The sequence below is a fragment of the Sitophilus oryzae genome, unplaced genomic scaffold, assembly GCF_002938485.1.
Source record: "Sitophilus oryzae breed Bouriz unplaced genomic scaffold, Soryzae_2.0 scaffold_1110_pilon_pilon, whole genome shotgun sequence".
Lineage (NCBI taxonomy): Eukaryota > Metazoa > Arthropoda > Insecta > Coleoptera > Curculionidae > Sitophilus > Sitophilus oryzae.
Window position 1 is genome coordinate 40,115 of NW_022145739.1, and position 25,728 is coordinate 65,842.

Below are 25,728 nucleotides of genomic sequence, written 5' to 3' on the forward strand. Positions count from 1 at the left end.
TATGGGGTTACGTATTGCTGTTAACTTCTTTTTAAATTGGGATGTGTAAAACTTTCAATTTAATCTTCAATCTCAAAATTTGAGTTCGATAACTACATTACTTAAATATGATTATTACATAAGTTCAACTAATTCTAAAAGTAAATAACTGAAAGAAAAAAAAAAAAATCACAAATTTTTGAAAAAAATTTTGACCAATTCGCACACAATCGTCAATTTAAAAACCTACTATTTTAGTATTTTAAATATTTTAATAAACGCAAAATAGCACAGTATTTACAAGGCGAAATTATAAAATTTGAAGAATCCAATAATGTACCGAGGGTGCCAATAAAAAATCAAAATGAATTACGCAACATTTCATTTATCAATTATATTTTATCGCAATGGCGAGGTTGTGACATGCTTTATATATTAGAAGTGGAATGAATGATTTTGGTCTGAATAATACCATTTTACAATTGGAATGATTCATTTTTTTCCAAACATACCTGAGCTCTCACCCCTGTTCCATTTGAAACAAACTATTAAGGATTGAAAATACGATTTTGCATCTTTTAACTGATAATATATACCTGGTGTGCCTTAAAAAGAGGTTCACTTCTATGAATTTTTTTATTTTCAAATAAAAAATCGAGATTTGGTATGTTAGTGCTAATAAGTGTACATGACTTAAATCGGGATTGATTGACACATTCAGTTGTTTTCTGTCACTTCCTGTTTCACCGAAATGACTACAACTTTTGATTTTTAAATGACACCCTCGTTTAATCGATAGGAAAATGACACGCTGAATAGAATGATCGCATGTGCTAATATGTCAACTTTGACATTTCTAATATGGTTTCATTTAAAATTGTAACATGCGGTTCAACGATAATTTGACCTGAAATACCAAGTGTGGGAAAATTAAATTTTAGTAAAAAATGCTTTTTTAATATGGTAATGAGCCACCTCGTTCCATTTGAAAAACTGAGAGGCGATTAAAAAAATACAATTTGGGCATCTTTAACTGACCACGAAAAGACAGGGAAAAACATTGACCATCAAATCTATTTTCCAAGGGTCCCTAACAAAATTAGTATATTTAATAACATCCATATTTTTTTCTTTCTCAATGCACATGATGTAAATTCAGTTCGTTCTACCAGTTATTGTTTCCCAATTTCCAGCCTTGTCCGGTACTTTTATATTATCTAAACTGTTTTCTACCTCGGTCTGGTAGGAATGGCAACATTCACGTCCCAAGTGCTGACACATGGGCGTAGAGCGCGGATTTTCGCGAAAGATCCGATTATTGGCCATTACCGTTTAATCGCTATAATTAGGGTGGTAGGGGGCGCTTCTCGGCAGCCGGAAATGCCGCCGCGTTGTCCATTATTTTTCCTCTTCATTCTTTCAAAAAGGGAAAAGCACGTCGCGCTTAATGGCAGAGGCTGGTATGTATATCGATTTAGTGGGATCAATAAAATGTCAATGATACTTATAGTAAATGAAATGGAATTATACAGGGGTGTATGTATGTAACGATGACTTATGAGTTCAGAATGGGGCGCCCATTAATTAAGAGAGGCGTTTTTGAGTATTTTTAAACCTGCTCTTTCCCCCTGGTAGTGTCAAATGTCAAAATTACCTCTAATCTTTTAGTTTACTCTTTAAAGGATAGATAAAGGGAACAAGCTTAGATTGGAATGCTCGATTTGCCGCCAAAACTTATAATTGTTATGGAACGCATACGTTGTAGGGCGCTGCTATAGCGGTTGCCAAGAACAACCGCCAAACAAGAACATAAATAATTTTCTCTTGTCCATATCTATTGTCAAAGTTAGAATCTTCAAAAATTGTTAAAACAAACTCATGGCACTCTAGATTGAAATTTAAAATACGATTTTTTAAAGCGAGAATGTCAAAGTTGACATGATATAAATACTATTCAGAGTGTCATTTTCATCGAATAAAGTAAAAAAAATACCGAGGGTGCTTCATTTAAAAATCAAAAGTTGCAGCCATTTCCGGTGAAAGAGACCAAAAACAATTGAATACGTCAATCAATCCTAATTTATGCTATTATCCTAAAATCTTGTTTTTTATATAAAAATGTGAAGTGGTGTTCGTTCTGGACGCATCCGGTATACTCCTCATAAATTAATAAAACTCTATCTAATTGACAAATATGTTTAACTATTATATGGCGTACTTACACAATCTATCCTGTCTTTGCAACGGTTGACTAGTTACTCCTTGAGACACAGTCCAAACGGTAATATTGTACAATCTAGAATATACAAAAACAAATAACACATTTTACACCATGTTGAAAATCCCCTTTGTAATGGAATTTGAAATTATATATAATAATAAAAATAAATGTCTCATTTTAATTTATGTGACTCAATGAAAATACACCATATTCACCTTTCCTTAAATGTATAAACAAACACTTATTTATTAGAGACAGATGATTTCCATCAGAAATATTTTATTACTCTCTCGTTGTGTGCTTAATAAACAGAGAAAAAAACATATTAGTAAACTCTATAAATAACTTAAAATGTCTAATAATAATGTAATAATATTTTTTTTAATAGTTTATTATATGAGAAATTACTTATTGATTCAAAATTACTGTTTTAATTCTATTGCAAATAGCGTTTTACGACTTTGCAAAAAAAAAATAAAAAAGTAATGCTGATTCTATACAGGGTGCCTTGGCTCATTCGCCTTGGTTGATTTAACGAAAACAGAAAGATGTAGAAACAAAATCTTTGCTGGGTATATGTGGGAGGTAATGTGCACAATTTTAAAATTATTTTGAAATATACAGGGTGTTTCTAGAACTAAGATCCATACTAAAGTTATATTTTGTTCTTATGGAACACCATGAAAACTAATAGATATGCAAAAGCCTTGGAAAAGTGATAGTCCATTTTTATGTAAATTTAGTATTCCAAAATTTGATATAGGGTGTTTCAAAAAATGTGCCATCCCTCGTAGGGAGATTCCTCATGTAAAAATCTAGACTCATTTTGTATCAACAAATCTAATTTAAAACAGTCTGCTTTATTTCATAGCTACAGAGTGTCAAGATCTTATTTTTTAAGGATTTATTATAATTTTCTTCCAAGTGCTTTTAGCGGTTTGAATGAAATTTTGAGATATAAAGTTACTATAAGTGCATCATATTTTACTGCTAAAATTGCATCACTGTGCATATGGCTATCACTAGAATATTTATCTAAAAAACATGTGCGCCAATTGACTTTTTCTCTTGTTAGCAAAATTTTGTAATTATCTTAAATACCTTTTATTTTTTGGAATTTGCTATAGTTAGCACTAAACATCAGTGATATAATTAAAAAATATAAATAAATGATTTATTAATCTTATTTTGAATGTAATTTTATTGTTTGATTAATAATGTATGACCGAGAAAAATGTAATATTTTAAAAAAAAAAAAATGGAAATGAAGATCGCTGTCATTTTGTATGTAACTTATATGGTAAATAAGCCGTCGATCTTCATTTCATAGCCATCGCTGGCTGTTTTTTCGATCATAATGGCATATACAGTGGTGGCGCACCTCATTCGCTCCGGTTGATTGATTGTACCAGCAATTTTGATACCCCCTGTATAAAGCAAAATTATTTTTTTTTTTTAAATTTTTCAGTAAAGTTTATTTCCTTCGACTTAAAAGTCAGCAGAAGAATTAATTTGAAAGTATTTGTACAATATGTTGACAATCTTTTTTTTTTTTTTATTTTATTTAAATATCTCAAAACCAAAGCTTGTAAACATATTTTAGCCTTATAATAAATGTATTACTATTTTGTGTCCACGGACCCAAATACGAAATAAAAATTGGGTGTTCCATAAGAAAAATATAACTTTGTGTGGATCTTAGTTCTGATACATCCTGTATATTTTTAATTTGATTTTAATTAAGGTGTACATCTGGAGGTGTTTGTCAGATATAACACCCATAAAATATTTGTTTCTACATCTTTCCGTTTTCGTATAATCAACTGAGGCGCATAAGGTGTGCCACCCTTATAACAGGGTGGTTCGAACATATTCTGCAGATAAAATAAGCAAATTACTAAAAATGTACGCCTTTAAAATAATTCAAGGTTGTAAGGAGATATAGGGTGTAAAATTTTCATGTTTATTTAAGTTTTTCCAAATAATTTGAAATAATTAACAAAACCAAACGTCGATATTTGGATAAAAAAAAAAAAAATTGTTGAAATTATTGTATCTATAGTCCGTCTAGAAAGTATCCGGAAAAAAGAAAGTAAAATTACAATTATCGATATATATTTTGAGGACTTTGAGTTAAAAAAATTATAACAAATTATTAATTTTATTTCTACTTATACAACCTCCATTCAACTCCAAACACTTAACTAAACGTTAAAACTGAGCGAATCAAATCTTGTTTATTTCGCAGAGCTGCTCGTTCCACTTCAATCTCCATTAGTCCGCATATGTTTTCAATGGGACCAAAGTCTGGTGAAGCTGCTGGTTATGAAATTGTTGCCAAATGGTTTCTTGCAGACACCAAATGGTGATAGGCAGACGTATGGCATCTTGCATTATCTTGCTGAAAACGCCACCCCTCTGGATATAAAACATGAGCTGCTTCAAGAAGAAAACCATTTAAAATATCACAATATTTTGCACTAATAACAGATCCATCAACTATATACAGAGATGTAGCACCATGCTAAGATATTGCTCCCCAAACCATTATTTTAGTGGGAGATTTTGAAACTTGAACAGTAAATATTTTCTTTTGATAGGATTTTTAGGTGGTTTCCACCAAGCTGGAAACAACTTCGTCAGAAACAAAAACATTATTAAAATTATCTTCTTGAAAACGCTGACAAAAATCCATTCTTCGCTGCCTATGTAGAGGTGTTATTGCATTTTTTTTTTTGCTCTTGATACCCTTATGTAGCCTTTCAGTGACATGCGGATGGTTTCTGGACTAACTTTTAATTTTCGCTGACTTCCAAGTCTGTTAGCCAATTTGCGAAATCCTAGGCGCGGATTCTGTAGTCCTAATGCCACTAAAGCGTTTAAATTGTTTTTGCGAATCTTACACGGTCTGAAACTGGTATATGCTTCATAACTGTGCCATTTTATCCTCTTTATTGTCTCACATACTGCACTTTTTCCTAGTTCAGTCAATTGCACTAATTTTTAACGTTTCGAACACCTTTTCTATACACTATTTCTCTTTTTTTTATATTACTTTTTTTTTACTTTATGAGCATTATTTCTCAAATCTTAAGCTGGTTTACAATCAACAATATTTGATAGATGGTGTTGCCATGCGATTTTGGTCATAACCTACTATCGGCACAACCTACGTGATGGATTACTGTTTAGAGTAAGTTTGAAAAAAAATACATTAAAAATTAGGAAAAATATAAAATTCCGGATACTTTCTAGACGGACTATATTAAGGATAAAAAGTTAGTACCACCACCAGTACCTTCTACCGTAATGGAAAGTACCCTTTCAGGGCTGTTTTTTACACTTTACTGAAATTTTACACGATCGCCATTCGCTTTGGCATTAAAATGTAATGTGTAAGAGTACCAAATTTCAAAATCTTTAAATGATCTTAAAATAAACAAAATATATTATTTTTATTTAAGCTTTCGAGGGCTGTAACTTCTTCTGGAAGCATTTTAACGGCATATGTCTATAGAAACTCTTTGTTTTGTTTTTATCTGTAGAATAAATCTAACTGAAGTTAGATACACTATTTTCTCCAAAAAACCTTTATGGGTATTTCGCCACTGCACTGCAAGAAAATCTACAAAATAAAATAGTTATTTTTTGTAAACACTTCTGGCATTAAACCTAAACGGACACTGCTTGTCAGAAGTTAAGGTTTACAGTTATACAAATTTGCCTAAACAGAAAAAATGCTTAACGTTTCCTTGGAAAGTTTTCCTTCCGTTGTCGGGCAAAAAATAAAGAAAGAAGAAAAACTATTTAAAATATTTAAATTCAACTATTCTATTATTATTTTCTGTAGATGTCAGTAATGTATGGTAATCGCTTCTTTGATTTTAAAGAACATAACATAAATAAACATAACATACGTAAAATTTAAAAATAATCATACAGAAAGTTTGGTTTTTTGGTTTTACCTTATTAAGTAATTGTTATCAGGTAGTAATAATTTTGAAGTTTAACTTGATATAATGTCATTTTAACAGAACGTCAACGGTTTCTTGTAGACCATGGCTGGGAAACTTAAATGGAAATGACAGTTCATTAAAAATAGTTTTTCCTCCAAGATGCAGAGGCGCAAAATATTAAAACTGTCAATATTAACAATGCAAATGTCAATATCTGACAATACCAAAATTTTGATTTTAACCGTCACCAGAGACGCTTTGTTGTGATCACGGTTTAATTCTTTTCGCTTTGATTTGTCGAATTATTGTAAAATTAAATTCCTTCCGATTTTTTGCCAGTATTCTGTTTTAGGACAATGTTTTAAAAAATGGTGGACAATTTGTGTTTTATAATAACTTTTAATTATTTTTATCATGGAGTTTAATTGTTGTACATCTGGTTTCCGAAGGATACAATGGTAAGTAAATTAAACATATCTACTTACAGTTATAGATTTTTAAATTAGTACCTACTGCTAATAAATGCTACTTGCAGAGCTTTATTGGCATATTTAATTTTTTTAATGCATTATGAAATTAGCGACGCGTTTTATATTAGCATGATCAGCAGATGATTACATCTGATTTAATTTGTTTTTATTATTTCAGGTCCCAAACGGAAATAAACTGGGAATCTTGCCTACACCAAAATTATATACCTAGCTGTTTCCAATTCACTTCAAAGGGAGGAAAATTATGTAAAACTGCCTGCTATTTGCTGAAAACCGCCAAAGATTAAATAATTATAACTGTAACAACTTAATATATGCTATTTCTAGTATTTTAATATATTTTTTAATTAATATCTGACATATAAGAACACTTTGTATGCTTTTAATTCAGTTGATTTATCGTTTATAATATGATCGATCTAATTAAAAGCACAAAAAGTGTTCTGCATGTATGTCTAAATTTATTTTAAATTAACTAAAACAACCCACCTTCCCCGCAACTCTCTCTTCCATTAGTATTTCTTCCTCCGTCTACCAGAGGCCCCCTTGTATAATAAAATTTAAATGTATTATAAGTTGCCTATCTATTTAATAGTATAAGTCTTTTATCTATGCTTGTAGACGTATCTACTTTTAAAAAAAAAACAAAAAAAAAAAAAAAACAATTGAATATTTTAAATAGTTTTTTCTTCTTTCTTTGTATTTTTTGTTTCCGACGACGGAAAGAGATAAATTTTCCGAAACGATAAGCATTTTTTCTTTGTTAAGCAAATTTTGTATGACTGTAAACATAACTCTGACAAGCAGTGTCCGTTTAGTTTTAACGCCAGTGTTTTACAAAAAATAACTATTTTATTTTGTAGACTTTCTTGCAGTGCAGTGGCGAAATAATTATAAAGGATTTTTGAGAGACGAATCCGCCACATAGGTGTATGTTTGTATTCATTTAAAACTTCCCAATATGACGGACTTCAGTATGGGAGGGTTTTAAAAACGAAAATCTCTAGACTGAAATCGACCGTAGTTCAAATCGTTCAAATCTAAGGTTCAAATTGATAATCTGTGGTAAAACCAATTGAACTCTGACACTTGGCTGACATTGACAGACATCGACGTTTACGGTCCCTTTTTCTAAATATTTTCATTATTTTGAGATTTTATTCACAATTTCTACTTGATTTTATACTCTTTGTGCAGCCCGTGAACAGATCAAGAACTGAGGAATAGGCTGGAAGATATTCAAAAGTGTAAAACGCTTAAAAAACGTATTAGAAAACGTTGACTCGTCCACAAATTCGTGAAAATAAGTTAGTCTAGAGGTTTGTAAAAAGTCTCTAATTATTTTGAGAAGTTCCTCGTATCAGTAATTTTCAGGTTTGTAATATGTATATGATAATAAATAGATTAAAACTTATATTTCAGGAAACAGCAGGGGCATTACAGATTGTTGTAAATCAATTTTAAATACTATAAAGAAGGTTTAAAACAGGTTTAAAAGTTGAGTTAGTAGAGAAGACTTAAATAAGGTAATGTTGGTAATGGGACCAAAGTTCAAATAACACTTGAAATATATAATATGTACAATTGTAAGTAGTTTTATGAATCTGTTTGATATCTATTATTGCATTGTTTTATATACTTGAAATATATTTTTTACTTCTACAGGATGCACAAAGAATAATAAAAATACATACTCACCAAAAGCACTTAAGGTTTGTAATAGACGTAGTTAGAATATCAAACACCAAACCAAACCAAAATTATGTTTTTATTTCCACTGGTATTCCTCGCATTTGAAAGGAAAGTAATTCTACAAATAAGCAGGACATTGTATAGTACACCCTATATTAATAATTCTTTTTATCCCATAATTTGTTAGTTGACATATTACTTACTAGGTATAAAATTTAGTATTGATTCCAAACCTATAGTTGTGGTTGTGACATATTCTGATGTGTTTCTGGCAATTTAAAATAAGTTAATATTTAAAATTTTAATTTTTTTTATAATGAACATTATTAATAGACACATATTTAATAAAGGTATGTGGATAATGTTCTGATTATTACAGTTTGCATGGATGTCTTTGTATGTTGTTATTTTTAATAAAGTATATTCTAATGAGTTTTTGAGTATGTCTTTTTCCCCTCAGAGATTAAACAAACTTTATATAAATTTCTTTAAGTAAATTATATCTACAAAATTTATTACCTTATAACTTTTGCTATAAAGACTTTGTAGAAGTTGAAACAGTTTAACAGTATATAAAAGAACTATTTAAATAAGATGTTTGAAAATATATAGCTGTTTTCGCACACATCAATTCAATTTGTGATTAACTGTACTGAAATAAAACAACAAATTAAAAGAAATGTGAGGTAATCTATAAACTATAACATGAAACGAATCATCCTATTTCCAAGTCTCTATTAATTTCACTTATTAAACAGCTATAATTATTCAATAATGTTGATAATTCTAGGAACTCTCAGATATCGTCAAAACATGAAAACAAAAAATCTACTTCCTATAGTTCCCATGTCCCTTTTAACTGAAATATAAGAACAGGGGAGTTAATATTCTCACTGAGAAAGTTTATAAAATACCTTTAAGTAAAATCTCTTCGAATCTGTTGTAAAATACCTTTTATTCTTTTAAATAATTTCAATAATCTATGTTTCTATTTATGATTTATGACAACCACCTAATAACCTAACTTTAACGTCAACTTGACAATCATTAAAAATGTTGTTAACCAAAGACTAAATCAATTTATTAATCTGCTAACGCCAACTTATTTTTCATTAAAAAATTACTTCAATTTTCCTAACTAGGTTTCATTAGTATATTGAGGAAACCTTTTAAAAAGAATTGTACTATATAGACATTTTTACACTATTTTATTGACGTCTGTATAGATATAAAATAAAAATATTATGTATCTCTATTCCAACTAGAAGTATACAAATGTGACAACTAATTTAGGACGAGGGAGTATAATATTTCACTTACCTGCCTGGGATTAAACCAGTAAACGTTACTAATCTCTCTGAATCATTGGCTGCTTTTTCCTGATCGGGAATATTAGTCTCAGATAAAGAAAACCTGTATAAGTCGAATTTTGAAGAAGTTTGTGGCGTGGGAGTATATCTTAAACTTATAGAATCCGTAGACTGGTGATTGTTCACTACCAATGACTCTGGATTGTGCTGAGAGGTAAATTAAATAACAAAGAAAAACAAACTAGTAGTTTAGGAGAGTAATACAACACAAACAAAAGAATAACTTAAAAAAAATAAAAAAAAAAAAAAAAAAAAATGTATATTTTATGATCTGTTCTGTTATTTATATGATACACCGTGTTGCCAAATTGTGGTATATTTCTCCAAAGAAAAAGGAATTAAATTTTAGCTTGATTTCCTTATATTTTTTAAAATAAAAAAAAAAAAAAAAAAAAAAAATTAAATATATTTTAAAGATGTATTTTTAACTACATACGTAGATGGCATTCAAAATTAAGAAGATTGGGGGAAGAAAAGGCGTGAAAACTTATTTCGATTTTTAGAGAACTTAATGGTACTCCTCCGAGTTGTATCACAAAATAATAAGTTTAAAATGATTAAATTCATGTTTTGTCTGTCTTTGTTATCAGGGATTTCATAGTCCCTTTTTATAATATAAATGAGTTGAACGATTTGTTTTCTAGACTGACAGACAACATTATCTAGATTGAAGTTAATTTATCATTTTATTTTTTTTATTTCCTTTGAGAGTTTATTTTATTAAATAGTTAAAGAAAAAGTTTTTGTTTTTACGAAAAAAAACCTCCTACACACCAAACCTGTTTAAAAATGAGTTTGAAACGAATGACGTTTGTATCCAAAACGTTTGAAACAAACATTTGAAAGGGGTAACGGTGTTTTAAACACGTGTAGCACTTGTTTTGAAACAAAATGTACATGCAAACTTTCTAATATTGTATTGTGTCTGGAGCTCAATTTTATTTTTTTTAAAGAGAAAAAAAAAACGATATGTGGTATGTTTAGTTGATATGACATATATTAGAGCGATTGACGTATTCAATTGTTTCTATTCTGGTCACTTCCTGTTCACACTCCACCGGAAATTACTACAAACTTTTGATTTTTAAATGACACCTCGGTATTGTTTTTATTTTATCTGATAGAAAATGACACTCTAGAGAATGACATAACATATGTCAACTTTTAATATTTTGCTTTAAAAAATCATATTTTAAATTTCAATATAGAGTGCCATTGCTGTTTTAAAACACTAATTTTTAATCAAGGTTTTCTTAAAACTTATTCCAATAATAAAAAACGTCCAAATCGTATTTTCAATAAAGTTCAGTAAAACGGAAAATAAAAAAAAAAAAAAAAAAAAAAAACATTTGTTTACAAATAATTTGGTACCACACACTTGGTATTTGAGTTAAATTGTCGTTATAAATCACAAGTTACAATTTCAAATAAACCATATGTGAAAATGTCAAAAGTTAACATATGATATAATAATATTCTATTCAGGATATCATTTTCTATGGAATAAAGTGAAAAAATACTCGAGAGTGTCATTTAAAATGAAAAGTTTTAATCATTCGGTGAAACAGGAAGTGACCAAAAACAACTGACTGAGTCAATGAATCCTAATTTTACAAATATATACCAATCTACTCAAATCTCAAGGTTTTTATCTGAAAAAATAAAAGTTATAGGGGTGAGCCAATTTTGAGACGCACACAGTATAAAAATAATTAGAAAAAAAAAAAATTGTCAAAATATTTGTTTTAGAAAAATTATAAAAAGGTTTAAAAATACAACCTATTTTCAAGAAAGATTTTTAACATTTTCCCATTAAAATATTAATTTTCTATGCTAAATTTTAATAATAAATAGTAAAATAGTATTCACAGATTGGTCTGAAAAAAAAATACACTGATTATTATCTATTTAGAGGATACTGCGCCGAACATGGTATTTTCCATCCATAAATTCACTAGTTGCCATTTGAAGGACACTGTGACGTCGATTTTCCAAATCAATTGTTAAGCTACTTCAAAATAAAACCAATACTAAACCTATACTTACTAGTTCTCGTCCTTAAAACGGTAACATCGCTTTCCAGGTCGTTGGATATTGCCTGTATGTCAAAAACATACTCTTCCCCTGGCATCAGATCCCCAACCAGTAACCTAACCAAGCCTGTACCATTTTGATTTTGACTTACTGTGCTCTTGTTAACCTGAGAAGGTGTAGTAGCCTCCCACCATCTGTAAATATTTCGTTTTCAATAAGAAATCTGAGTAACATCAGGTTTTTTAAAGAATTCTTTACCTTACAATGTAAGTTTCTACTCTTCCTTCGGGGCGAGGCCATTCTAACGTAACATTATTGGAGTCGACTAGTGGAGCAATATTTGACACTGGATTTGGTCTGAAATTAAAATTTCCGCATTTGCATTGAGAACTTTTAAAATTCTAATATTTTTTTATTATTTATCAAACATCTTAAAGAAAAAAATATATAAACAGGTGTTTCCTTTTTATACCCTGTCGGCAACAGAGAGTCTTGGATCCGTATTTACATGTCTAGAAGTAAATCGCTAAGTGTTTATTACATAACTACTTAATCAGGCGCTTTATTTCATGCGCTTGTGAAACTACTTGTTCTTCTCTCTTTGTTCAGTACATTTATTGTACTGATCACATTGACTGTACTCTGTACACAGGAAAATCGACACCAAAGCCAGGCGTTGCCGACGACAGTGTATAATTGTATAATTATAAAAATATTTGTTACTACAAATATATGTTTTTATAAAAATATATATGACTAAAAGGAATTAAATCATTCTGTGGCATGAATCTGTGCAATATATGGAAGTAATTCTACACCTTTTCTTATTATTGGCTTACCTTACTGTGTGATTTAATTGTTGTGGTTCATTACTTTCTAAGCCATAGCTGACAGTGTTAACTTGAATGGTGTACCTCTCTCCTGGAGTCATGTCCGTTACTTCTGCTTCAGTATTTTGAACAGCTGGCAATCTGTAACATAACAATTCCTAATTTAATACATTTTGAATAAATTTATCACCCCTATACGTTTATTTATCAATTCGTTAGAAAATACCGTGGCAATCCTCTTTTTTGGTGAATTAGATTATACAAAATTCGTATTAATCAAAATACAGTACTTCACAAGTACACCGTGCTGACAACTGTTACTTTTGGGTCGGTATTTACATGTGTGGAAGTAAATTGCACAGGGATCTTATTAAGTCGGAGTGAGAGAAATACGACGGTGTGCTGTTGCGGCGTTGCCACATTTCTCCGGTACGCCATTCCCTATCAAGTAAAGTAAAATCACGATCGCAAACCGCTTATTTTTAAAAGACTTTTTTTCGAAAAGATAAAATCATTAGATACGTTTCTGAACATCTAAAATATAGAGTTATAAGGATATCGTTAGAGTATCCATTTTTTTTTATAACGAGAAAACGTCAGCAATCGCGATAAGTTAAAAACTCTGTTTTTTATTTTAAAGTTCGGATATTTTACAAGATGTTTAAATTAAGAAAAATTCGATAGGAGTTTGTTTTTTTTTCATTCAAAAATTTAAAAAAAACATCCATTTACTTTTAGTACGTAGCAAATTTCCAGCTGTAGAATTAAAGCTGTCATGTAACTATTTTATTTAAAAAGATTTTCACATACCCTACTGTTTGCGAAGAAAATATAGCACAAATATTAAGAAAGTTTTGGAAAAAAACTACAATCAATTATTTCTAATGGATTTCGAGATATCGATTTTTGAATTCAGGGTTCTAATAGCGCGACCACTGTCGAACACCTACTCAATTCAACTTATTTTTACCAAAAATGCAAGTGTTTCTAGCTTGTACTTAAAATTTTACAAGCTATAGGGAAAATTACAATTCGTAAACAAACAAATAAAGTATTGTAATGAAGTCCGTATATTTTTTTGTTTGATCTGTTAAATGCTAGGCGTGAACATAAGTCGACCACGGAAGGATAGCTCGTCGCGAAAGTATTTCGCTGGTACACCGAGGGTTCGAAGCTGCCTTGGGATATAACTTTTTTATTTTTTTTCCGTTAATATTCTGATTGTAAAATATTTAAATATTTGTTTTTTTTGATCACCAGAACGGATAGCGTTTGTGGATTTATGAACCATACTGTATATAAGTAGAATTTGATATGTTCATTTGTTTGGAAGCATTATGGTAACAAATAATTCTTAGATAGGCTTAGTATGGTTTATTTTTATTTTTAGAACGGTTATGATAGTCTAAAACCGGAAATATTTTTAACGCTAAAAATTATTTGGTGATAAAATTATTGTGTTAAATATTTCGTCGATTTGCATGGATACGTTGAAGTTTTTTTTTGGTACAAACAGCAGATGGTTTTTGTAGATTCGACGAGTAAAACCGTTTTTTTGTACTGTAAGGAATTTTGATGGGTCGTAGAACGATGGTAGCCGAACGTGGTTCGTGGTTCCCGACGGGAAAGATTATTTAAGGGACGGGGAACGCGAAAACAGGGGTCTTCCTGCCGAGACTGAGTGCCGCGCCGGTGAACTTTAGTAAGTAAACCTCGTGAGTTTAAGCCATTCTGATCCGTTATTTTTTATCAGTGATGCTGTAAAAAACTGAATTTTTGAGTTTAAATAAGTAAAAGTACCGTATCTCCGTTTTTGGTAGTGATTAAGTATAAATCGTGGTCCTAGAGATTTGATTTTAAATAAGTATAAACCGTATTTCTGATTTCTGAGTATAAATAGTTAAAAACCCAGCGTTTAAGTTTCTTTTTTTTAATACCGGACCGTAAATAATTAGTGTGACCGAATTCCGGGCTGCTGTAGGCGATTCCGCAACCATACCGATTCGTTTTGATCCGACGCCGATTTTCTTCAGACAACCAGACCGATTCGTTTTGTTCCGAAGCCAATTTTCTTCCGAAAAAAAGGTAATCGCATTCTTTATTTTTTTTAACCGCCAGATACCCCATCAGAATTCTAGTAATCGCAAATTTTAGTTTCAGCACAGTAAAGTTTCTATTTTATATTTATGGTATAAAATTTCTTTACAGATGAGAATTTAATTAAAGTTTCTATTTTATTTTACCATTATAATATTTCTTACGTATTTGAATTTAATTAAAGATTGTAGTTTATTGGATATTATAATAATTTTCTTCACATATTTGAATTTAGGGACTGTGAACTTAGTTATATTGTTATCGTAGTTAATTGATTTAATTTTTCTTTTCTGCGGTATCTGACCTATTTCTGTATGTATTGATATAATTTATTTTTGATTGTTGTTGCTATATTTTCTGTTATAATATTTCTTTACAGGTTTGAATTTAGATACTGTGAACTTAATTATTTGCTATTGTAATTAACTGATTTAATTTTTTTTGGTATTTGACCTATAACTGGATGATCTGATTTAATTTATTTTTGTTCGATTTTGCGATATTTCATGTTTTAATATTGCTTTTTATATTTGAATTTGAGTACTTTGAACTTGAAGATATTGGATTCATATTTAATTTATTTAAATAAACCTCGTTATGGAATATATTCGACTTTAACTGGCTTTTACCCCATTTCCCTGGATTCTCCACTGTAGAAAAGCTACCCGTACTGGCAGTGGTGGTCTCTCAAACACTATAAATTTTGAGGGTGGCGCCCGAGAAGCAAAAGACCGACTACTCGGCGTTAGTAATAGCTTTCTAGGAAAAAAGGCTGTTACAGTATCACGAGACATAATTAAATCGTGAAGCTGAAGGCATGATGTACACCCTTCCCTAGAATTTTAGTACTGAGGTACTGATTGACCGGTCGACCGCGACGAATCTGCTATATTCCTTTCCTCGACTCTTAGCAATGTGTACAGTTTCTAGGTTTATTTCATACGTTTGGCAACGTGTTTACTGTTCTTTCTTTGTTCAGTATATTATAAACTAGCGATGGGAACTATCGAATGAATTAGACTATCGAATGGTTAATGAATGAATGATTTCAACTATCGAATGGTTTTATTCGAATAAAATCATTCATTCATTTGTATACTAAAGCATATGTGACAACCTCGCCGTGCGACTAAATGGTTATCGTTGAGCCACGACTATCGAATGCTTTTGATAAATGAAATTTAGTATTCGTTTGATTTTTGTATGCGTCAGTGCATTATTAGTTCTTCCAAATTTTTATAACTTCACCGTATAAATACTGTGCTATTTTTGCGTTTACTAAAATAGTTAAAATACTAAAATAGTAGTTATTTTTTAATTTTATTTATTGACGATTGTGTGCATGTGCAGGTGGTCAAAATTTTTCCGAAAAGTTGTGTGGTTTTCCGTAGTCCGATCTTTCAATTATTTAATTTTATATGGTATATGGTCTATTTTTTAATGGGAAATTTTGAGAAGTAGCAATTTTTAAGAGAGATGAGATGAACTTAAATTAATTTTAAAAGTACATATTTGTATTTTAGATGTTTTAATAATATGAATTAGTTGAACTTAATAATCATATTAAAGTAATGTGGTTAAGTAAATGGTTATCGAACTCAAACTATGGGGTGAGAAAATTAAAATGAAAGTTTTACACGTGCCAATTTAAAAAAAAAGTTAACGATGTTTGTATTTTGTTTATGCTAATTCTCTTACATGTAGTTTTTGCGAAGAAATATTTCATTTATTTTTTAAAGTAAATGCCAGTAAAAGTAAATATAATTTTTAAATAGTAATATAAAGCACCTAATATAAATAATTTTGATTTCTAATTTTTTATTTATATTTTCCTTCCATTACACTGCATGCTTAGAACATTAATAAATGTTTATATTTCATGATTTTAAAATTTGTTGTTAATATAACAAATTAGTTCTGTAATTATTATTATTTAATAAAACAACGTTGCCACACACAAAAAATTTAGAGACTATATTATTTTTAAATAGGATCTAATATAAATAATTTTGACATCTAATTTGTTGTTTATATTTTGCTACTACTTAAAAAAAATATTTATATTAAATTGTTTTAAATTTTGTTGTTAATAGGTATAACAAATTATTACTGTTATTATTATTTATTAAACCAGTCTTTGCTTAAAAACATTAAAAATAATTTTCCTACATCCAAAACAACAAGTATTATTGCAGTGTAACAACAGAATATTAATAAAAAAATGCAGAATATATAGACATACCTACTATCCCTAACTAACTAAAGCCAAACAGTAATATTCTTTGATAATATCAACTAATACCAAAATATGGCAACAGCGCCCTTCATAATGTATTTTCTGTGTAAATACTAGCACCTTAATAAAAAAAATAATGTGTCCTTATCTATATCTGACTCCGCAAAAAATCAAAGATGCCGGCTTCTTTCATAGCATTGCCACCGACCGCTGTCGGGTTTCTCGGAAAGAAACCTACGTCGCGTCGCCGGGCGACAACTAAAATTCAGTTAATATTTTATTATATTCGATCCTGACGAATAAATGAATTTCATAAATGAATGAATTTTATAAATGATTGGTTTTTGTTGCCGAATTACTAGAATACAATATTTCAAGGCAGATGACGGATCTATTCGATAATTTTTATTCGAATAGTTTTCAACGAATGTTTTCTTACTAACTATCGAATTATTCGAATGAATTGCAACTATCGAATGTTTCGATAGTATTCATTCAATAGTTCCCACTACTATTATAAACGCAATGTACTCTTCTTACATACGGAAACCTCGACCCAAGACTAACCTTTGCCAGCCCTTAGTATAGCCCTAGTCACCCTAAATCGGTGGTCTGAATTTTACCGTGCAATATAGTGATGGAGATGATGGAAACTTCAACATGATAAAAACGGAAAAAAGTGTGCTGATAGCCAGGGCCCAGGGGTGTCTCGCCGTTGGAATTACACGTACATTTTCTATGTTTTTTTTAATAAAATTTTGGTATAAAATAACAAATTTAAATTATAAAGCTTAATACTAATGCTTACCTAACCCACTGGTTATCACTGCCCGTTTTATATCTGATCGAATACTCAGTAATAAGAGAATCCAAAGGTGCTTGCCACTGAACAATAACTGAGTTTGTCGTCGTTTTTTCTATGGTCATATTTCTAGGTGGTTTTGGAACTATAAAAATAACATTTAAAATAAATTAGCGGACAGTTTAAATTAAAAAAAAATACATAGAAGTTTTATTTATTAAATAGCTTTTCAACACACCAACAATCTATCACGGGTCGAATATATAATTAAACGTAATAAAAATAAATTGAAAAAATTATATATGGTAGTAATGTATTATTAAATCTTTGCTTAAAATAGAATTAAGTTGTTTATTTAGACTATTCCCGAACTAGTTAAATAAAAAGTTCGCTTCTAGTTAATAAATGTTTAATTATATGTGCAGGATATAAACGAAAAAGTGTGAAAGAAATGGTTTACTTTGTTTATTACGATTTAAGCTGTAAAATACGTAAATAAAAATTAGTGGTAATATTTTTAAATCAACATATCCCAGTACAATATATGTTGCGTACAATAATAACATACCCAGTGACACAGTGTTTTGAAAAAGGTCTATATCAGATTTCTGTTTTAAGATATTCACTCAATTTTTTTAATAAAATATGCGGTTAATAGCTAAGAACATTTTAAAAATATTTTTGTCATTGTATACCGGGTGCGTCTCAAAAGTGGCCCACCTCTATAACTTTTTTATTTTTTTTTTCAGATAAAAAACGAGAATTGATATGTCAGTATATGACATAAATTAGGATTGATTGACGTATTCAATTGTTTTTGGTCACTTCCTGTTTCACCGGAAATTATTACATCTTTTGATTTTAAATAACACCCTCGGTATTTTTTACTTTATCCGATAGAAAATAACACTCTGAATAGAATTACATATCATATGTCAACTTTTGACATTTTCGCATAATGGTTTATTTGAATTGTAATGATTTTTTGAAGAATTGTAAATGATAAAAGAATTGTAATGATTTTTTACAAAATTGTAACATGCGGTTCATAACGACAATTTGACTCGAAATACCAAGTGTTTGGTACCAAATTATTCATACAAAAATGTTTTTTCCAAATAAGCTAATGAGCTACCCTGGTTCCATTTGAAAAAAATGAGATATGATTTAAAATACGATCTTTTAACCGGATAAGATACGAAAAACATTAGACGATCAAATATATTTTTCCAAGGCTCCTTGATTAAAAATTAGTGTTTTTAACATAGCCATGGCACTCTAGATTGAAATTAAAAATACGACTTTTTTAAGCGAAAATGTCAAAAGTTGACATATCATATGTCATTCAGAGTGTCATTTTCTATCGAATAAAGTAAAAAAATTTCGAGGGTGCCATTTGAAAATCAAAAGTTGTAGTCATTTCCGGTGAAACAGGAAGTGACCAAAAACAATTGAATACGTCAATCAATCCTAATTTATGTCAAATACTATACCAAATCTCGTGTTTTTATCTGAGAGATATCTATTCTTACTTAATAACAAAAAGATTAAACAAAAAGTCGGTTAATTTATGATAAGAAATACAGCGGGTTCCATTTGAATAAGCGAGTAATTTAGTTTAAAAATAGATATATTTCAAAAACCACACGGTATAGAATTTCATTTGAAAGTATACAACATTAATTTGAAAATATGTTTGAATCATACTGTATATTAACAAATATATTTTTAAAAATGCGCTACAACTGCCCGTATATTTAGAAACATGATTGGAGCAAATAACGCAAGTGAAAAACCTGTTATAGAGCTTTTCCGGAACTCTGGGCCAAAAAACAACAATGGTAAATATTTAACTATGCCAAATAAAGAAAAAAACTTACACACTGGTTGGAAATACTCATGAGGCTCACTCTTAAGTTCGTGGGATATGGCATAAATTTTTACTAAATAACCAGCTCCAGGATACAAATTACTAAGTATTATTTTGTTGTTATAAATAGTCATGTAGTCTCTATCGTTGGTGTCGTTTCTGATCCAAACGATTTCATATTTGTCCTGTTTGGAATTGACATCTGATTTCCAACTAATATTTAAACCATCAACCTAGAAAATAATACAAAATATAAGTTGCATATCTACATCTTTCTGAAAATAAAAAATAAAATATGATTTCTAAATTATAAAGTAAACTATTAAGTACGTAATAAGGTTATTAGGTAATAATTTTTAATTTTAAGACTGACTTCATGTAATATCATTTTAACACCAACGGTTTATATTAAACCTATCTGCTAAATACTAAAGTGTTGTTCTTTTTGATATTTTTGTGGGAGTTTTTCTGTGTTTACTTAGTTATTTGGTAATTTAATTTGTGTTTAAAATGCCGTCCCGTTATAGTGAAAACGAACAACGGCTCATATTAAAAGTTATCCAGTATTTCAAACTCGAAAAAGATGCTGGAAAACCCCTTTTGCCTCTGACGGCTGTTTACGATGTAATTCGACAACTACCGAGTTAATATTTTCTAACTAAATTGAAAATATTCACGTGTTTTATAGAGAGCATCGGAGGCTTTAGGAATTTCACGCTCGACCGTGCAAAGAATAAGTCCCAGAGGAATCATGAAAGATCAAGAACAAAAAGCAGCAACAAGTCACAGAATTGGTTTGTCCCGTGGAATTCCCACTTATAAGATACATGAACATATAATTAGAGCACGTATTTATTCAATGTATGCTGCAGGTAGGCTACAATACATTTATTATTATATATTACTCTATAGCAAAATAAAATTACACTAAATCACTACAATACTTTCTTCGAGCAGGCGAAAAACCCAGATTTTTTTTCAATGAATCTGCAGAGCAAAGATTCTGGAAAGTTAAATCACTGTCTTGACTTTATTTATAATCCTTACTTCTGAGTCTGGAGTCTAACCCAGTGACAATTTAAAATAAACTTTTTTATTTTTCTGTTTTTGTTGTTATGACCTGGAAGATTCAATCTCTCTGTAACCTGGAATGGGAATCCTTCAACGGTCTAAGATACTCGAAAAAGTTTTTGAGAACTTACGACTAAGAAAAATCAAAGATTTTCCTTGATTTAAGTAAGAACAATCATCCGATTGTTACGGGGTTTCTAACAGAACACTATCTCCTCAACGAACACCTCTGTAGGAGTTGAGTAACAACGGCTAATGCAGATTCTGTGGGGAAAATGAGGAAACACCAGAACACCTTATTACTGAGTGCGGCGAGACGACAATCGTTCGTGCCATAAACTTTGGTATTGCTGATGTCGGAGATGGAGAGCTGGCCTCTGTGGAGCAATCCCAGATACGAACTTTTGTCAAAGCCTTGAGACTGTATGATGAGTTATAACTCGTTATAACTCAAGAAAGAGGAATACACAATAGATTTATAAGGTCGCGGTGATTAACCTCCTCTTAAACATTCTACATCAATATGATACTTGGATAAACGCTTTCATTTCTCCTTATTACCAAATTCAAAACAAATAATACTTGCCATAGGTTTCAAATCTTCAATTATAGGAGCACTGGGTCTAGTCACGACATATATAGATTCTTCTTTCGATTTCATTTCCTTCGACACGGCTTGAACAGTTACAGAATAATTTCTTCCAGGGAAAAGGGCCTCTAGTTCTATTTTTGTCTGGTTTGTCATAACTGTATTACTATCACCTAGAAAGAGGGATTATTAATAAAAATAAATATAATATTATAAATAAATTCTAATAATTGGCGAGAAAATAATTCACAATGGAACAAAACAACAGAAACAGAGATGTTAGTGTAGAGAGCCAACAATCACGAGGTAAGAGGAGGCACTGAGAAGTAATACATCCCAAGTAGCAAATTTTATTTTATAAAGGCTGTATAAACAGTTATGTGATAATTTTTATAGGATATCTCAATTCATATAACGTGCTATAAGACCGGAATATGATAGCTTTACAACCAAAAAAGGCCTATTTTTATACAACCGTTTAGTAGTATAGAAGTTCTATAAAAAAGATATACAACTCTTATGCAACTATCTTACACAGCGTCATATAACTATTATAAAACTAGTTTTATTGTGTATTACGTGGTCACGTCTAAGAAACAGAACAATAAAAACATTTGATCATTTAGCGAGGTAAAAGAGTATTTTATTTTTTACCGAAGAATATTAGGAGCAAATTATATTTTAAGCGTGTCGTAAAATGAATCTAGAGGATGTGGATTGTTAAAAGGAGACTTTACTTGACAATGAAAATGGCGGGTAGAGCCAGAAGGTACAACAAATATGTAATATAAAAAATCATTAATAGGGTTTGAAAAGTAGGGACAATTTTTGTTGCGCCGAAAATTTTACTGGTAGATTGTAGGTATGTATTTGGCAAAAAAATAAAGCGCTTTAATTTCGATTAAGGTTTACGTATAAATTTAAACAATAAAATAAAATAAAATTTTCAAAAATTCTTGTTTTTAATTTAATTAAACACTTTATTACTGTATGTGGGAATCTTATCACAAAATAGTTCTCAAAAATAAAATTTTAAAATTTATTTTCATGTTTTTAATTTTGCCTCATATAATGGCGGCCATAGGCCATACAAAAATTCTGCCTTAAACATGGCGAATTATAATGCAACCATTTTATTATAAACGAATCCCTTAAATAAGTCTTTGTTGTAAAATAAAACGGTATAGGATAAATATCTATGATAACGCAGAATTTCCAGGCACTATAGAACTATTTTGGACATATTCAGATTTCTGACAAATAAATGTTGCCAAATCTCATTTGATTAGTATTTAAACTAACAAACATGATCAGATTTTCATGGATTCATGCACGCAATGCATTTCATGCATGCCCGACGAGTGAGTGGCAACCTAAAGACTTGGAAAATCAACAATAAAACAATACAAACATTACTTCAGTAAAACTTTTACATCAACGTGGCAACAATGTTTTGAAGAAGCCATACAACCCGAGATATTTTGGCTGTTGGGAACCCAGGGAATTCTCGGGATTATTTGCCGTAATTTCGAGGAGTTTTTTCTTACATGCTCTTTATAACTACCACTGCGTTTGTTAACTTTTTTCCAACTTTGTCCAGAATTCATAATAGCTGTGATTGATTAAACTCGTACGTAGATATTACTTTTGCAACAACAACATAACAAAATAAATAACTAGGTATACCATTTAATTTAAAATGAAGTTATATTATGCATTACCAGTTCTATAATACAGATATTACAGCGAATTTATTTTGTTAATCACAACTTTATCATATAAGGCTATATAACTGGTGTTGTATACAGTCCGTAGTTTAACACAATAAAACATTCTATCATACAACGTAATACAACTTTAATAAGACAAGTTTAAGTAACTATTATATGATCTTGTGACCACTAGTTATATGAATATTATAGAAATCTTAAATGGTGGGTATAAGAGTCTAATAAAATAATATGTTTGTTAGCATATAGCATTGTCTTATTAAGTGTTATATCATACTAAAAGAAATTATCGTTTAATGCGTTATAGGATACGTTGTAAAAACCACTAGAAAATAGTTTAATATGACAACTTTTATTAAAAAGCAGAATGATCGAAACCAAACGCTTAATAAAATCAAGCAGTCCTTAAGACAACGCTATTCGACTGTTATAAAATAATTCAATCCTTTTAGAATTTCTTTTTGCTACTTGGGATAGCTGTGTTCACTCCTTTCAACTCTTCAAAACATACAGGGTTGAATCTTAAATAGTGCAAATATTTTCAGGGTTGGTAGATCTCGATAAAAGAAACATATTTTCTCTTTACCGTTTTTCAAGTCCAAAATAACCGAGTTATCTTACTTTGAAAATTAAAAAAAAAAGATTTTTTGCTTAAATTTTGGATCTTTTCTGGATTTTATTTCATGCAAAATTTAATCTACTACCTATGTTGCCATTTTATCAAGAAATTCATATTATTTTTTTTTTCAAAAAATTCCAATATTTCAATTTTTTTTTTCGTAAAAAACTCATAATCATCGCTGATGACTGGTTGACTGGTCGCGGTCGACCCAATCAGTACCGAAAATTCTAGGAAATGGTGTACATCATGCGTTCAACTTCACGATTTAATTACGTCTCGTGATACTTAATTTGTTTATTTATTAACGAGTCGTAATTTTCCCTATAGCTTGTAAATTTTTAAGTGCAAGTTAGAAACACTTGCACTTTTGTTAAAAATAAGTGGAATTGAGTTGGTGTTCGACAGTGGTCGCGCTATTTAATCTCGCGCTAACTCTGAATTCAAAAATACATATCTCGAAATCCATTAGAAACAATTGATTGTAGTTTTTTCAAAAACTTTCTTAATATTTCTGCCATATTTTCTTCGCAGACAGTATGTGAAAATCTTTATAAATAAAAAAGTTACATGATTGTTGAAAATTGCTATGCACTAAAAGCGAATGGATGGGTTTTTTAAAATATTTGAATGGAAAAAAAACAAGCCTATCGATTTTTTTTTGTTATTTAAACATCTTGTAAAAGATCCGAACTTCAAAATAAAAAAGTTTCAATATCTAAAGTGGTTCTTAAGTTTCTCAGAAACATATCTAATGATTTTATCTAGTTATCTTTAAAAATAAGCGGTTTGCGATCGTGATTTTACTTTACTTGATAGGGAATTCATCGCATTTCTCTCACTCCGACTTAATAATATCCCTAGGCGATTTACTTTCACACTTGTAAATACCGAGCCAAAACTAAAAGTTGTGAGCACGGTATGGGGAATGTCATCGATATCCATCGCCATCATATAGTACTTGACATAGTATCATAAGATCGTCTGATTAGTCACAAGCATAAAAGATATGTAGCCAGTTTATATAACAGTATCAGAGGAATATACACAATATATTCTGGACAAATATTTCTCTAATCATGTTTGCTAGTTTGTTGACAAGAGAAGATTGTAAAAAAATTAAATTGTATTTTTCTGAAAATTTGTTCTGTAAAGAGATGACTAAAGGACGGTAAGCTGGAAAAATCAATAAAAACAATCTTCGGATTGTCACGGGGTTTCTAACAGGACACTGTCTCCTCAACGAACACCTCAGTAGGCTGAAGCTGAGAAACAACGGCGAATGCAGATTCTGTGGGGAAAATGGGAAAACACCAGAACACCTTATCACTGAGTGTGCCGAGACGACGACCATTCGTGCCATGAACTTTGGTACGTCTGATGTCGAGGATGGAGAGCTGGCCTCTGTGGAGCCGTCTCAGATACTGGCCTTTGTTAAAGCCCTGAGACTGTATGATGAGATATAACTCGTTATAACTCAAGAAAGGGACACAATAGATCTATAACGTCGAGGCGATTAGCTCCCCTCCTAAACATTCTACATTCTACATTCTACAAGCTAGAAAAATAACTATAGTCTGTTCAACTAGAAGATACATGACAGTGACAGTTGTATCTGTCATTTTAATGCACACGTAAATTGTATTTCCTGTGATTTTTCGGATGTCGTCTGTCGAAATATTCCCAGTCTCGTTGAACAGACTAAAGTTGTAAGTAAAGTAAGCAACACAGAAAGAGTAATATTGTATAAATATTTTGATTTCGACGTCATTAAAGGTTAGAATTTGACATACAAAGTCAAATGTAAAGCAATCCAAACCAGCTTTTAGAAAAATGTAGATAATTTTGACCTGTAGTGTCTCTTGTATGTGACTGTGACTTCTGCAGATATTGAAATATATTTTTAACAGGATCTTAAATGAGAAATAGTACAACACTCACTTCTCTTATTGATATTAAGGTTGTCATGATACGAAATTCATGGAAATTCAGATACAAAAAGGCACATAAAAATCACGACAAATAAACACAGAACATGAACATCAACAAAAAATCTCACTTTAAAAAAAATCGTCAGGTATTCGAAAAAATAAACCGCTTTATATGGACTTACCCCACCATCTTAACCACTTTCTATGTTT

At 30.3% G+C, this 25,728-nt stretch overlaps 1 protein-coding gene across 1 annotated transcript in view; it reads right to left on the reverse strand.

Moving 5' to 3' along the window:
- The window catches only part of LOC115881366 (tyrosine-protein phosphatase 10D-like), a 149,622-nt gene that overhangs the window by 21,938 nt on the left and 101,956 nt on the right, over positions 1 to 25,728 (reverse strand). The window contains exons 9-17 of the mRNA XM_030898821.1: positions 21,236 to 21,411; positions 19,589 to 19,811; positions 17,715 to 17,853; positions 12,583 to 12,714; positions 12,002 to 12,100; positions 11,756 to 11,937; positions 9,660 to 9,846; positions 2,202 to 2,275; positions 864 to 886 (exon numbers count right to left, since the gene is read on the reverse strand). Coding sequence (XP_030754681.1) covers positions 864 to 886; positions 2,202 to 2,275; positions 9,660 to 9,846; positions 11,756 to 11,937; positions 12,002 to 12,100; positions 12,583 to 12,714; positions 17,715 to 17,853; positions 19,589 to 19,811; positions 21,236 to 21,411 — 1,235 coding nt within the window. The remainder of the gene's footprint in view (positions 1 to 863; positions 887 to 2,201; positions 2,276 to 9,659; positions 9,847 to 11,755; positions 11,938 to 12,001; positions 12,101 to 12,582; positions 12,715 to 17,714; positions 17,854 to 19,588; positions 19,812 to 21,235; positions 21,412 to 25,728) is intronic.